Consider the following 15,384-nt stretch of genomic DNA (forward strand, 5'->3'; position numbering starts at 1 on the left):
TGATCTTACTCTGTGGATTAGACATACCTTAAACTAGTCTCAAGTCTCTAAAACAACAAAATTATGAATTATGTAGACGAGTGACATAGGTTTTCACTATAGAGCCCAGGTTGGCCTCAAACTTGTAGTCCTCCTGTCTCTGCCTCCCAAATGCTGGGATTACAATCATATGTCATCACTCCCAGCCAAATTAGGTAGCATTTTAGGTGCTGAGAAAAAAAAAACAAACTTATCCTAATCGATATTACAATGTGCTTGAACTACTCAGAAAACAAGTATTGATGCAGTAATAGCTAACGACCTTCAGCCTAATTTCAAAATAAATGCTTAGGTGGTCCTCACACCTTCACATAGACAGAAGCAGCACTTCTATTCAGTGATGTGATTCAGAGTCTGGGAAAAAGAATGGAAAATAGTAACCCTCTTCCCCCAACCTCCAACGCTGCATGAAATGTAAATTTTCTTCAGTGGGACAAAGATTGGAAGATAAGGGAAAAAATGTAGATAATTCCAGAAAGGGTGGAAAAGGTAATACAAACACATTTACACAACACAGTGAAAAACTGAACAAAAAATGACTGAACTTGGAGCCAGAAAACCTTCTTGAATCTAACTCTACTGCATTCTGTTTGTACAATCTTGAACAAATCATTAGACTTCTCTAAGCCTCTACTTTCTCTTTGGAAAAAGGAAAATGTGGGAAATAAACAAAATAACATGCACAAATGATTCTCACAAGCCAAAGTGTTTTAATGAAATTTACTTAGTAAGGTAAATGACTAATAGTCAATCTCTGGAAAGTTCATTTTACATGGAATTATAAAGAGTATACGCAAGGACAGGAAAGATCTTGTTTAAAAAAGGACAAGTTCAGGGGCACAAGGAATCTTAGTCTCTATCATGATGGCACAGGGAAGTAGGCACTCAGAGGACATCCGTGACATGGGATTTTGTAGTATGCAGACACATTCTAGCCACTGGGCACAAGTATAATCACAATGTCATCCTCTGCATAATGAACATCTTTATAACCTTTCCCAAGTTATAAACTCTGTAAATGTTAATTGTGGGAAGACATTACATTCCAGTGGTCTTTTCTGAACCCTAATTGGGACTTTTAACGTGAATATTACATGCAGAGAAATGTCAGCCAATAGAATATTTAACCAGTTTCCCTGGAGTCAGTCAAACAAATTCTGTGTGTTTCTGATCACAACTGTATTTGATGCTCAGCAAAGATAGATTCAGATTAATATGTAGAAGGATCTTATTTGCCCAGACTACATCTTCAGGAATACTTATTTCTGGGACAATTAAAGGTAGAAAAGCACTGAATTTGCAAGTAGGAGTTCATGAGTGCCATTATGTTGAAAATACACAGCTTCAGAATATTTGGTTATGCCCAAACATTTTTTTTGTCGAATAGACTTACATTCTTTTAACATTTAAAGCATTTTTTCCTCTACTGAAACCACCTCTCCAGAGTATCATTTATAAGAACAAAGTAAAATCAAACATGTTTGGATCCGTACCTTCTTCCATGAAGCCTATTTAGGGTATGAAATAAATGTTCTCATTTCCACTTGCACAAAATGAAAACACTGTGCATGTGTGTAGGGGTGGAGAGCAACAGATATATACACAGACAAACATTATCGGATGTTTGAACATTGTTACCTTCCGAAAAAGTCTCCCGAATGATTAAGCTGTTGACAATGCTATCTCCCAAACTGCTGAAAGTAAAAAGAAATTAAGTTATAGTCTCAAATTTCTTTCTGGCCTCAATATCACAAATCAGTCTTAGTTTTCCTTATAGCCGATCGCCATCTTTAGCTTTAGGTAAAAATATCGAAAGGGCAAGTTAATTTGACTTCCAAATCTAGGTCTTACTACTTCAATTATAGTCAAACCAAGAAGATTCTTACAACTGCTTCTTGGAAACTGTAGCTTTTCCAGTTTCCTCCTAGATTTTCAGAGAACTTTAGCCTGTTGGAAACTAAAAGAATTGTTTTTCAGGGGCTGGAGAGATAGTTCAGAGGTTAAGAGCACTGGCTACTCTTATAGAGGATTTGGGTTTAGTTCCAAGCACCCACATGGTGGCTAACAACCACCTGTAACTCCAGTTCCAAGCGATCTAATAACCTTTTCTGACCTCCTCAGGCATTGCAGGACACAGGTGCACTTACACACATGCAAGCAGTACACTCACATATAAAACAATATTTTTTATAAAGAATTTTCTCCAAAGACAAGGCATAGAATGATGCTTGTTTTATTTTATTTCTTTGGTCTTTGTGAGATAGGGTCTTCCTGTAGCCCCAGTTGGCCTGGAACTCACTCTGTAGACAGGCTGGCCTTGAATTCACAGAGATTCACCTACCTGTGCCTCCCGAGTGCTGGGACTAAAGGCGTGCACCACCACATCGGGCAGAATGATGCTTGTTTAGAGTACCTTGCAGTGCAACAATCCCTGTCATTTTATGAACTCAAAGTAGCCCCTTCGCCCCTGTTTTTCTGTCCAATGGGGATAGCTTCCTCAGCTATCTCTAGTCTGTGTGAGAAACAGTTTCATTAACTTAAAAGTCATTGAAGCCAAGTGCTCCAGTGCTTCGATACTGGGTACCAGAAAGACAAAGCAGAGGCTACAGTAGCCCTTGGAGTTTACAAGGAGTTTATAAACTGGTAGGAATTACATAAACTCAGAGATTTTATTACCGTTAAATAAAGGTCTCAGCAGGAGAATACCAGGTATGAAAACTCAAAAGAGGCCAGGCATGGTGGCATGCACCTTTAATCCCAGCACTCCGGAGGCAGAGGCAGGCGGAGCTCTGTGAGTTCAAGGCCAGCCTGGTCTACATAATGAGTTTTAGAACAGCTGGGGCTACAGGGAGACCCTGTCTCAAACACACACACACACACACACACAAAAAAAAAAAAAAAAACCTCAAGATAGATCATATCCCGGATTAAGCCCATAGCTGACTTGAAGCAGGATTTGGTAAATTACTTAGGGAAAGGTAAATTAAAGAATGAAAATATCCACTTGTAGGGAAGGTATATAAACTGTAAACCAATACTCATGTGGAAAGGAAAGGGAATTTACATGGGGATATGGATATTAATTTAATCATTGCTGTTGATGTAAGAGTATGGCTTGGTAGTAAACTATGCCTTCAAATGTCATCTGGGGGATCCTACTAGACAACTCTAAAATTAGTCCCTGTCTAGCCTGGTCTAACCACAGCCTGCTGTCCTTCTAGGATCTTTCCTCATCTGGCTGCTTTTACACTCACTGCCTTTGTTTCCCATAATAACAGTCCCTTATTTTCCACATGGTCCTAAAATACCCTTGCTCTACACACTAGACCACTTCATAGCAGGCCTCTGAGCATCCTCCAGAGAGCACAACCCCCTCCCAGAGCATCACATGTCCCTTGCACGCTAGTGCTTGTTGAAGCCACTTTCCCAGCTTCTCTGTCTCCCAGGCTCCTGAGACAGCCAACAAGCTGCTCTCTCTGTGTGGTTTTTGATTGCTAGTTTCTCATCCTGGAAAGCATTTTCTCCTTTAGGCATGAAAACTTCATCTAACGAGCATCCTTGAAGGCCCATTTGAGATGCCTACTCCTTCCTTCAGCCGTCCCTAACCCTCCACACGCAATCAGCGGTACTTCAGATCTCGTAGGACACTTACCTGTCTCTTAATTGCGTTTTACTTCACAGTATTTGTTGCCACATCTGTTTTCTCAACCAGGTTTTCATCTCCTTGTGGCAGGAGATGAAAATTTTGTTTTGTTTACTTTCATATACACAAGGTCAGTAGTTGGCTTCTGACATTGAATTCAACAGATTGAATAATTGGTGCTTGATAAATATCATGTATTAGTCTTTCCATAATGGTTCAGCCATGTCTATCCTGATTTTAATGCAATAAACTAGGGCCCCACCCAGTCCTGTGTCTAAGAGCAGACTGAACAAGCCAGGAGAGGTGGTATAACATGTAATCCCAGCTCCTGGGAAGCTCCTGCAGGAGGGCTAGGGCTCAGAGCCAGCCTTAACTACATGGTGAGTTTCAGACCAGCCAGCCTGCTCTACATAGCCAAACCCTGCCACCCACCCCAAAGAGAAATAAAGAAATAAAAGGAAACTGTGAACACAGTCCAGATTCCCTCCTGTGTCCTTCCTTACAAACCCGAATCTACCTGCCTCTCATACAATTTTCTTAGGTCAGTAAACTCTTTAACCCTGTGACTCTGCAGATATCAATGAATGTGAGACCACCAATGAGTGCCGAGAAGATGAGATGTGTTGGAATTATCATGGTGGCTTCCGTTGTTACCCACGAAACCCTTGTCAAGATCCCTACATTCTAACATCAGAGAAGTAAGAAACATCAGAGCTTTCAAAGTGAGGATTTTCTGGTCTTCAGGCCAAACTGGTGACCACCTTTTTGTTTGTCTCTGCAGCCGATGTGTTTGCCCAGTCTCAAATGCTATGTGCCGAGAACTGCCCCAGTCCATAGTCTACAAATACATGAGCATCCGATCTGACAGGTCTGTGCCATCAGACATCTTCCAGATACAAGCCACGACTATTTATGCCAACACCATCAACACTTTTCGGATTAAATCTGGAAATGAAAATGGAGAGTTCTACCTAAGAGTAAGTGTCCAGGGGCAGCATTAGCTGTTGAGGAAGGTGGAAGCTTGTTCTTGTGTAGGGCTCGCCTGGGAGGTCAGCTAAAACAAAGTGTATGTGCAGGCATTGGACATGGTCTTCTGGGGTATAGTATTTCATTTAATCCTCTGATAACACTCGCAGGTAAATATTAAAATCAATCCCTGTTTTTAACAGAAAAGTGAGATTTGAAGAGATTAAGTAGTCTCCCCAAAGCTACCCAGATTCCAAGCTATAGACTCTAATAAAGCTATGTATGACTCCCCAAAACACAAGCACACCCCACATGTGCATACACACACATACCCCAAATAAGTATCACAGATATGTGATGTTTAATTGCACATAGGAAAGCATTCTGAGAGCCTTTTAAAAAAATCATTAATGTCTTACTGCTATATTCACAAGACAGTTTACATTTGCACTAAAACAAAATCTATCAGTTCTGAAAGGGGACCCACTGCCATACATGGTGTGTGTCTGTAGTCATAGCCTTTGTGCAGGCTTCAGCAGTGTGAGCTGATCACAGCCCCATCCTCCATTGCCCCTGTGAAATCCAATTACTGAACTGCCTCTTCTCTCTTCACACTGGACTATCCTTGTTTCCCACACTCTCCCCCTTTAAACAACTCCTGTCACTTCTCTCCCCTCTCCAGAGTCTCCAAGCTGATCTCCCTGACTTCAGGGCTGCAGTCTCCCCTGCAAAATCCCAGCTGGGAGTTTGGGGTTAAAATTCTGACACATGTTAAGTACAGCTCACCAGTTCATGTGAAGTCAATGCTACCCCAGCAGGCAGTTTGCAGGGTTACCCTAAGTATTTCACACCAAGTATGTTCTCCATCCAGTCACAGTTTTCTCGGAACTCCTTTGGGAACTCTTTGTTTTCAATCAAACTTTAAAGTCAATATTTCATTTTGAGACTATTAAATTGGGAAATTCACCCTTGCGGTAAAGTTTACAGATTTGCAATGTTTACACATTTATTCTGTTCTTTGATCTATAACTTCCTTCAAGCTCTAGAGTAACATGATTCCATTTCTTTGCCAGTAAATTAGAAATGATTAATTCCTCATAACCAACTTCTGAAGAGAAAAACTCAACTCAAAATAGTCAGTTATTTTTGTTTTTTCTACTGTGAAAGAATAAACCTCTTTAACATTTGATGTTTTAAACTTGAGATATACAAGGTATTTGTAAGAAGTTTCCACTAAATGAGTTTTACACAGTTCAGATGCCCATTAAAAATTAGAAACCACGCAGATAACACCAGCTGTAATTGCATGGTAGTAGGATAGTTTTGAACTTTTAGCCATCATTTAAGAAGATACAATTCCAGGCCTGGAGAGATGGCTCAGCAGTTAAGAGCACTGTCTACTCTTGCAGAGGACCTGGGTTTGATTCCCAGCACCCACATGGTGGCTAACAACCATCCATAACTCCAGTTCCAGGGGATCTGTTGCTTTCTTCTGACCTCCATGGACATTGCATGACACAAGTACACTTACACACATGTAGACAATACACTCATACACATAAAATAAAAATAATAAATAAAATATTTTTTAAAAAAGAAGATAAAATTCCTTAGCCTAGTCATCACGTGGTTAGATGAAGCCCCAGCGTGGTTTTTTTTTCCTCTGCAGTAAACATGGCTTCATCTGCTTATATTGATTTGGTTTTTAAAGAATAACACCGTTCTTGAACGAAACCCCTTATTCATGAATTATATGAAACACTACCAATCTTGATAATTCTAGTGTTGAATAATTTTAAATTATTTTAAATTAAAACAAAAACATGGAGGTACATACCTGTAATCCTAGCACTTAGGTGGAGGAGGAGGATTGAAAGTTTGAGGCTAGCCTGAGTATTATGGGTAATATAGGGAGTTATATGGGTAATATAGGGAGTTCAAGGCCAATCTTAAATTCAGAGTAAGAGCTTGCCTCAAATTATAATTAATAAAAATAACAATAATGATAATTTTAAATAATACAAAATAAATGCTATAAGAATACTTCTTATCACACAATTGAAATCAAGTCACAAAATTTCACATTGAAATTCCATTTCTGAACCACATTTAGCACATGAGGATGAACCTCAAGGCCTTGGTTAAATACCTTCTATGTTCTCTGCCTCATGTTGTGTGAGACACTAACAAGACATGCACCGCATATTTTACCATGCAGCAAAAGTGAGAGTTTGTCGAAAAAGAATGGTCCAATTTAGTGTGTAATTCTCTGGCCCAAAGACATCAAAATATAGTTTTAAAATGTTTCTTTATAGTTATGAGTTGACCTGATCTTTTAAAGATTATATGAGATACCAAATCTTACTTACATTCCTTTTGGATGGACAGTGAGGAAACCGTCTTTAGAAAATGGGGCACATGGTAAAGAACTTGAGTATGAAACTGAAGGTAGAGCGTCATTTGCCCCCAGTATCAGCACTTTGCTGAGCCTCATTTTTATTAAAGACTTGTCACCATCTGGCATGGTATTCACTTGGCTGTATCATCATAGTGATAACACAGATTGTACCTGTGTCTTCTTTATGCCTGGCCTGTAACAAGTACCCCAAAGTATTTTTAATAATATTCTTATTTATTCCATCCCCCTGCAAACTTATCTCTGTCCTCCACCTGCCCAGATATTCATGTCGATTAGTCAAGACTAACCCAGCACCTTCTACTACTCATCCCATCTCTGGAATCCTATTCCATCAGACGCCCCTCTACTCCTACATTTTCAACTTGTTTACCCTCTAGATTTTATCCTGTCTCTCTTGGTAGACCAGGATCTTCTGTTTCCTCACTTCTTGACCACTGCTCTGTCTTTCATTCCCACTACTTTACTGAAGTTTTTGTGGTTAAAAAAAAAAGCCACCAATGGCATCCACAATGTTAAATCAAGAGACACTTTTCAATTCCAATATCCCATTCTCCTTGGCTCTGTTGGGCACTGCTGGCTATTTATGTGTTCCGCTCTTACCACATCTACATCTGGTGACTCTCCTAAGGAATTTGATACCCAATACAGTAACTACTAAATCTTTTTTTTTTTTTTGAGACAGGGTCTCCTTGTAGCCCCAGCTGGCCTAGAACTCACTGTGTAGACCAGGCTGATCACAAGTGCTGGGATTAAATCTGTGCACTACCAAATCCAGCTGATTGTTAAATCTTCACCCAACCTTTGCATTCAGACTCATTCATTCTGTTACTGCCCCCCTCAAACTCCTCTGTCTTCACTCTCTAAAGCCCACTCCATGTACAGTTCTGAATTAACTATTTACTGAACTTTATTCACTAGAATATGTGAATGTTAAGGAAAATGGCAAGTGACAGCTTTCTTTACCAGTTCAAAAGTCTCATTTGAACTCTTTAGAAAGGCTGGAACTATTTAATACACAGGCAGAGAAATATTAACAAAAAAAACTATTTGAAATATCAACAAATATTAATAATGTTAACAAATGTTAATGGGGGGAAGAAAAATAATTTGGAAAAGCAAACCCTTCCCTTGGAACTAGTGAAGATGGGTGGACAAGGGTTGGGAATGAAAGAGTTAGAACAAAGAAGGGACCAAGAAGTGGTTCTTGTAGCCCCTTACGTCCCCTGCTTCTTATAGGAGGTATGAAAACAATGGATACTGAAGTCCAAGGAACATTATTCCCTCCACCCTCTTTTCTCTTTATTTTAGCAAACAAGTCCTGTGAGTGCAATGCTTGTGCTTGTGAAGTCGCTATCAGGACCAAGAGAATACATCGTGGACCTCGAGATGCTGACTGTCAGCAGTATAGGGACCTTCCGCACAAGCTCGGTGCTAAGGTTGACAATAATAGTGGGACCATTTTCATTTTAGCCTCTGATAAGAGTCCACAGGCATTTCAATTGGCCAAAGAATACTGTCACCTTAAAGCACCATTTTATTTATAGATATATTTAGTACATCTACATCTATATTCTGTACACTCACCCACAATTCAAACAATTACACTATGGTATAAAGTGGGCATTTAATCTGTAAAGATTCAAAGTTTATCTTTATTACTGTGTGTAAATTAGACATTAATCCACCAAATGGCCTTTCTGAAGAGAGCTATGCATATATTATCTGGTAAAATGTGGATTCTTTCCTGTAAAAATGGGACCAAGCAATGATGCTGTTCTGTGGTGCGTAGAGAAACACACAGCTCCAAGACCATCTCAGGAGTAAGCGGCTGTCTTAACATTGAATATATGCAAGAGAAAGAATAAGGATTTTTTAACTGCTTTGTAAGAAAATGGAAAAAAGTCAATAAAGATATATTTCTTTAGAAAATAGAATCTACCATATTTGTGTTGGTCTTTATGTTAGTAATCATTTTTAAAGTGGTTATTTATTATATACCAATGGATCATTACTGTATAGTATGCTGGCTTCTATAGGGCAGTTTAAATTTTGTCAGAAATCTTTTCTTAGGTTTTAAAAATGAGAAGCAAAGTGTCACTCACAATTCCAAATGAATCAAGGATCTCTTTAAAAAGTATTCTAGTGAGAGTTCTATCAGAAACAGATAAGAAAATATTTTTCAAAACCATTTTAGAATTGACTGAAAAAGCAAATTCAGTCAATGTAACAATATTCCTGAACTTGCATAAGATTAAGAGCAATGTGAAGGTATTTCCCTGAGAAGTTTCCATATCTATGTTGAATTTCACTTCTAAGGCACCTCTAGTTTACCAGTAAGATCCCTATTCCTAGGGGAAGAATTCTGGCTCTTATTCTTCAAATCCACACTATCCCTGAACTAAAGTGAATCCCTCCCACCCAATTCCATGAAAAAAACTTCACGTCTTCTTTGTTTAAAATAACTGTTTTGCTTGGATGTATCATATTTTTAACTAAAAATAGGTATTCTTTTAGAAGATCACCCAATTTTGAGAGGTTTTTATAATGTGGCAAATAACAGCCAATATAATTTTTTATATCTTGAGAAAAATCAGAGCTTCTAGAGCAAGAACAGCCATTGTGTGTGTGTGAGAGAGAGAGAGAGAGAGAGAGAGAGAGAGAGACATAAGACTATTAAAATCATGCCACAAAATATATGTTCAGCCGATTTTTTTCTTACACCTTAGTTCAGAGCACAGATGAATAACCTGTCACAAGTAGCCTTGACACTGAAAGCAAACGTCTCTCACAGTTGACTAAATGTGCAAGAATTATCAAGAAGTTACGCTCAGGAACAAAATACAAATCTTCTGTGTATAAGTGGGGGATGGGCCCTAATGGGCTCCAGGACTCAGAATCAGAGGAGAGAGAAGGGTCCTACCAAGCCAGCCACAGAGCTGCAAGACTCTGTGTTCCTCTCACCTGCCTACATGGTTACCTGCAGTCCCCATAAATTAAAGACTCACCTAACCCTTTCCATTTTCAACCAATCTAGACTTTTCTACCGGACACTGCTCTTAAGTCAGAGCCAAAAACAGTAACATTAAAAAAAAAAAAAAAAAAAAAAAAAAAAAAGTATAAGACCTTCCAAGATTTTTCATCTTAACAATGTGGAGTCTTGTATATAGCCCTCCAGGGCATTGTAGAAGGAACGGGAATCCTGATTATTCATTCATAAACACTGGCCCTCCAGTCCCTCCCTCAAACACTGTATATATCACCTGAAACAACAGAAACCATTAGTTGCCCCAAAAAGGTTGCCCTTTTAGCCCAAAGCCTAGTGCAGTTCACAAACCATAGACACACTGGAAGAGTTGGCATGCTGAGGGCCCACTGATGCAATTCCTTTCTTTTCTTTTTACTTATGGTAAAATGGACATCACATAAGTTCATTTTTGTATGTGCGGTTTTAAAGTGTACATTTCAGCATGTAGCATGCTCAGACAATGTTGTACAACTATTAACCACTCTCTAATTCCAAAATGTTTTCTTCATTAAAAATGAGCCCCCACAGCAGTTAAAAACATTGGTTGTTCTTGCAGAAGACCCAGGTTCAAATCCCAGCACCCACATGACAGCAACTGTCCATAACTCCAGTCCCAGGGGATCTGACAGCCTCTTCTGACCAATGCGGGCATTGCATGACACGGATGCACTTACCTACATGTAGGTAATACACACATACACATAAATAATAATAGTAATAATAATAATAATAATAATGAGCCCCCATACCCATTCCCAGTCTCACTTGTCACATGAGCTCTTGTAAGAGACAGCACTAATCTACTTTCTATCTAAGAAATCGTCAATTCTGAACATTCCAATAAATAGGAGTATATATGTGACCTTTTGTGTCTGGCTTCTTTCGGGGTTTAATGATGTAGTATGTATCTGTACTTTGTTCTTTTTGTGACTAAATAAAGTTCCACTGTATAGATATACCACATTTTGTTTATCCATTCATCAGTTATTAGATATCACTTGATATATTGTTTCTACTTATAATTCTTTGTCTTGAATGTCAATAAAAAACTGATTCCCTGAAAGAAGGAAAAAAAAAAAAAGAAAAGAAACTGATTCCCCCCTGGAGAGATGGCTCAGCTCTTAAGAGCACTGGCTGTTCTTGCAGAGTGCCTGGGTTCGTCCCTAGCACTGGCATGGCAGCTAACTTCCTCACTCCAGGTCCAGGGGACCTAACACCCTCTTCTGGCCTCCATGGGCATTGCATGCATGGGTGTACTTACTACACACATGCAAGCAAAATACTCATACACACAAACTAAAAATAAATAATTTTTTGTCTTTTTGAGATGGGGTCTCCCTGTAGCCCCAGCTGTCCTGGAACTATGTAGACCAGGCTGGCCTTTAACTCACAGAGATCTGCCTGCCTCTGCCTCCCGAGTGCTGGGATTAAAGGCATGCGTAAGAAACATATTCCTATTTATCTGCTCATTTAAAATCCTAAGTTCATCCATTTTAGCTTATTTTGACTAGAAAAGATCAGCAAGTAAATGGTAGTTTTAATCCATAGGAACAAAGTATTGGGAAGAACTTTCAGAAAGTAGCACATGAGTCCCTTTACAGGTACAACCGTCCTCAGTAAACATAAAATCCCCCTGCTCTCTTTTACTATAGTTGAAATTCAAAATAAATGATGAGCAAAATTAAGCCGAGGCAGCAAGCCAAAGCTGTACGTAGTTTCTTCCTGTCCTTGAAAATCACTGATCAGAACCAGTTCCCATGGCAGTGGAGTAGAGCAACGATTCACTGACACAGTTATCATACTTTTTCCTCTGGGCAACCATTAATTGAGACTTTCTATGGTAATCCCACCCAACACTGATCAGTGTAATGTGGAAGAACCAGGGTTCAGTGTCTATCCCAAACATAAACAGCTAAGAGACTTGAGCAAATCCCTTAGTGTCTCAGTGTGTGTTTCTCCATCTATGAAATGGGGAAATTGAAATGAGGGGTTTTCCCAGCTTTAAAAGCTTTCTAGTCCTCACCCCAGGGATGCATTGAGAGGAGAGGCTCTGTTTACCAGCTCTTGGAAGGCAACTGAGTGCTCTGTGAAGGCACAGCTTTTGGAAAGTACTGAACACTGATGGAGGAACCTCACAATGTGGGTTCATTATCTGAGAACATGAGAAATAATCCACAATTTTTAAATTATAATGTGAAGTACATTCGACATACTATTAAATTATGTCCTTTGCAGGGGGCCATGTGTAGATGGGGGACAATTTATGGCAGTCTGTTCTCTTCTTTTACTGTGTGGGTTCTGGGAATTGAACTCAGGTCACCAGGCTAGGCACTAAGCACCTACCCACTGAGCCATCTTACTGGCCCCTTATATTATGTCCTTGTTTCTTTCCTCGGCTACTAACTGAAACATGATTATTTGTGTTACTCTGAAAGCCATTTTCATGTGGACAAAAGGCCAGGCATGGGTTCTGCCCTGCAACATACTCTCAGAGAAATACCTGTTTTTCCTCAATAAGTCTCAGAAATGAGGCCTGATCTAGAGCTTTTCTAATGCCTGTGGCCTTAGACCTTTGTGCTCTCTGACTAGAGTGGTTTTCTGACAGTGTTCAGGAAAGAAAGGCCTCTTGATGATTAAATCCCCTCAAAAGGAGGATAACTTCCCTCAGCTGCCAAATCCCTACCCTGAGCAGCTTGACAATTGGGGATTTCCATTCCCTGCAAACATAAGAGCTCTCCTGTCTCACACCCTTCTTTGTAAGCAATCAGAATTCAAGAACTCAGATACAATCTTGTCAAATCCTCTTGTTTTTAAGACTTGCTCAAGGTCAGCGTGTTGAGCAAGAGTACTGTACCCAGAATATGAAGGTCATAAGACTTGCGTTTTCTTCATGGCCATCCTCCAAATTTCAACAGCACCAGGCAACCCCTTTCCTCCCACACGTCTTCCTGAAGCTCTCTACTGAGCATTACCAGGTCAGCCTTACCAGTGACAGGATCAGCTGCCACTGCCACTGTCACATGCAGTCAGGCTGAAATCACACCGATTCCAGAGTGATTTACTCTCTTCGGCTGTAGCTAATTGGTTCTCTTTCACTCCAGAGAGGCAGAAGTGCTTTATACAAAATATCCCTCTGCAAATTGAAATGCAAGAAGCAATCATGTAGAGTTGTTTTGACTTGAAAGGACAGCAATTTCCTAAAGAAATGAAAGCTTATTAGTAAAGGGCAGAATGGGGTCTCTGCATGTGGAGGCTCTGAGAGGCAGAGTGGGTGAAGAAGGCATGGGTCTAATGCTCTGCAGGCCCAGGGACTGGATAAAAGGCTTAATAAGCCCTGCCATAGGGTTTAGAGTAAGGAAGAGGTTGGTGTGAAGAATGCTACCATTCCCTGATATTGGTTAATAGTCCTCGGTTACTATTGATGGAGAAAATACGTACAACAAATATAACATACAAGCTTCCTCCTCTAGAAGCCTGGAAAAAGACAATATAATTAACATTTCAGTCATCAGCAGAGCCTTTAATTCCTTTCACAATGTGTTTCAATTAAAAAAGCAAAAAACAAGACAGTTTTTTTTTGTTGTTTTTGTTTTTGTCTTTTTGAGACAGGGTCTCCCTGTAGCCCCAGCTAACCTGTATCTCACTATAATGGACCAGGCAGGCCTTGAATTCACAGAGATCCACCTGCCTCTAACAAGACAGTATTTTTAGAGTGGTTGAGATGGTTCGGTGGATAAAGATGCCTGCCACAAAGCCTGACAACCTCAGATCAATCCCGTGGACCAACATGGTAGAAGGAAAGAATCAACTCTGGAAAGTTGTCCTCTAATCAAAGGCGGGGGGGAGAGAAATTTAATTTTAAATACATTTTAAAATTAAGTTTTTAAAAATAATTATCTTAAATATAAATATTGAGAGGTAGGAATTCACCAGAAACACTCTCCACATCTAGTAAGTATAATCATTTCAATCTACAAGGGAGGTGTTTTAATGAATCTAAGTAATAAACCAGAAAGATTGATTAATACCCCAAGACCACCCGGACACAACCCATTGGGCTATTATTATGGCCGGAGCTTAACAAATAAGCTTATTATTGAATCATGTCTCCACGGCTTCATTTATGTTTTGAATAGGTATGTGTGCTTCAAGTTTTCGGACGCTCTTTTCAAAATATAGAACAGCTGCTGGTCTGCTCATATGTTATGGGTAAGCGGTCCACAAGGGACAAAGCCCTCCATTAACATGTTGAATTGTTTTTAACACACTTATACTTCTCTCCTGAATCATCGCCCCTGAATGATGGCAAGTTTCCATCTTCCCAGCTGGGGGGAGCACCTGCAGAATAAAAGCCCAAACTGTGACACATCTGGTATCAAAAACCAATCTTGTTTCATCTGGCCAACAGACTAAAATATCAAGGTTTCTGAACAGAAACAAGGCAAAAAGTTAACTGCCTCTTATATGTAGTCAACACAGATGTCTAGTTAAGCTGTTTATATTGTAAGCACATGTGTATGTTAACTCAGCACAGATCCCTTTAATAAGCCAGAGTTGGAATATAAATGCAAGAGAATTTTAAAGACCCAAGTGCAATAACTTAATTCTTTTTGGTTTTTTATGTTCCCATAGAAACTAAATTGGTTTCTGTGGATCAGCATTATCTTTAAACAAATGTATATAACAGTAAAAAATGATTTAATGAGTTATTTAGGTGTCTCCAAATTGTTTATTTCCTTTCAAAACTGTATTCCAAGTTTTTTTAGATTTTAACATTTAGATTGTTTCTTTTATTGGTAAATTACTTGTGTGGGACTTAAACCAGGTGTTTGCACTGCTCAGAAGCATGCCCTGACACAAGAACTGAACAGAGGTGCTGAGGTTGTTTGAGAGGCTGTGTCAGGGAGTACATCTGAGGAAGGGGGGAGTGAGCCAAAGAAGAAGAAATCTGGAGAGAAAGAGCGAGCACCTGTGTGGACAACTGGAGCTGGGTTCTGAGATCCTCCCAGAAAGCCTGTGAAATTCACCTTGGAAATGTTCTGCCAGAAGCCAAACAGATTGGGGCATCACCGACCAACTTGTACACTCACACAACTATATATACTGATGCTAGAAAAATCCCTTGGGCAGAGGAGAAGAAAGATGGCCTTTATATGGAGTGCTATCAGCAAGACAGAGACTTCAACTGAAGCCCCCAGGAAACTTCCATGGCATAGGCTGAGTGGCACATCAACATCTGTTGAAAGACAATGCCAGTCCAGATGACTCTGGCAATCAGTCTATGTTACATCG

The 15,384-nt window shown here is 39.6% G+C and overlaps 1 protein-coding gene across 5 annotated transcripts in view; it reads left to right on the top strand.

Moving 5' to 3' along the window:
- The window catches only part of Efemp1 (EGF containing fibulin extracellular matrix protein 1), a 60,950-nt gene extending 51,945 nt beyond the window's left edge, over window positions 1–9,005 (top strand). For all 5 annotated transcript variants that reach the window (XM_008822996.3, XM_008822997.3, XM_029558637.1 and 2 more), the window contains 3 exons: window positions 4,257–4,380; window positions 4,464–4,659; window positions 8,376–9,005. In XM_008822996.3, the coding sequence (XP_008821218.1) occupies window positions 4,257–4,380; window positions 4,464–4,659; window positions 8,376–8,537 (482 nt within the window). In that variant the 3' untranslated portion in view covers window positions 8,538–9,005. The remainder of the gene's footprint in view (window positions 1–4,256; window positions 4,381–4,463; window positions 4,660–8,375) is intronic.
- Window positions 9,006–15,384: the final 6,379 nt, after the last annotated feature.

The sequence above is a fragment of the Nannospalax galili genome, unplaced genomic scaffold, assembly GCF_000622305.1.
Source record: "Nannospalax galili isolate Female #2095 unplaced genomic scaffold, S.galili_v1.0 scaffold286, whole genome shotgun sequence".
Taxonomy (NCBI): Eukaryota; Metazoa; Chordata; class Mammalia; order Rodentia; family Spalacidae; genus Nannospalax; species Nannospalax galili.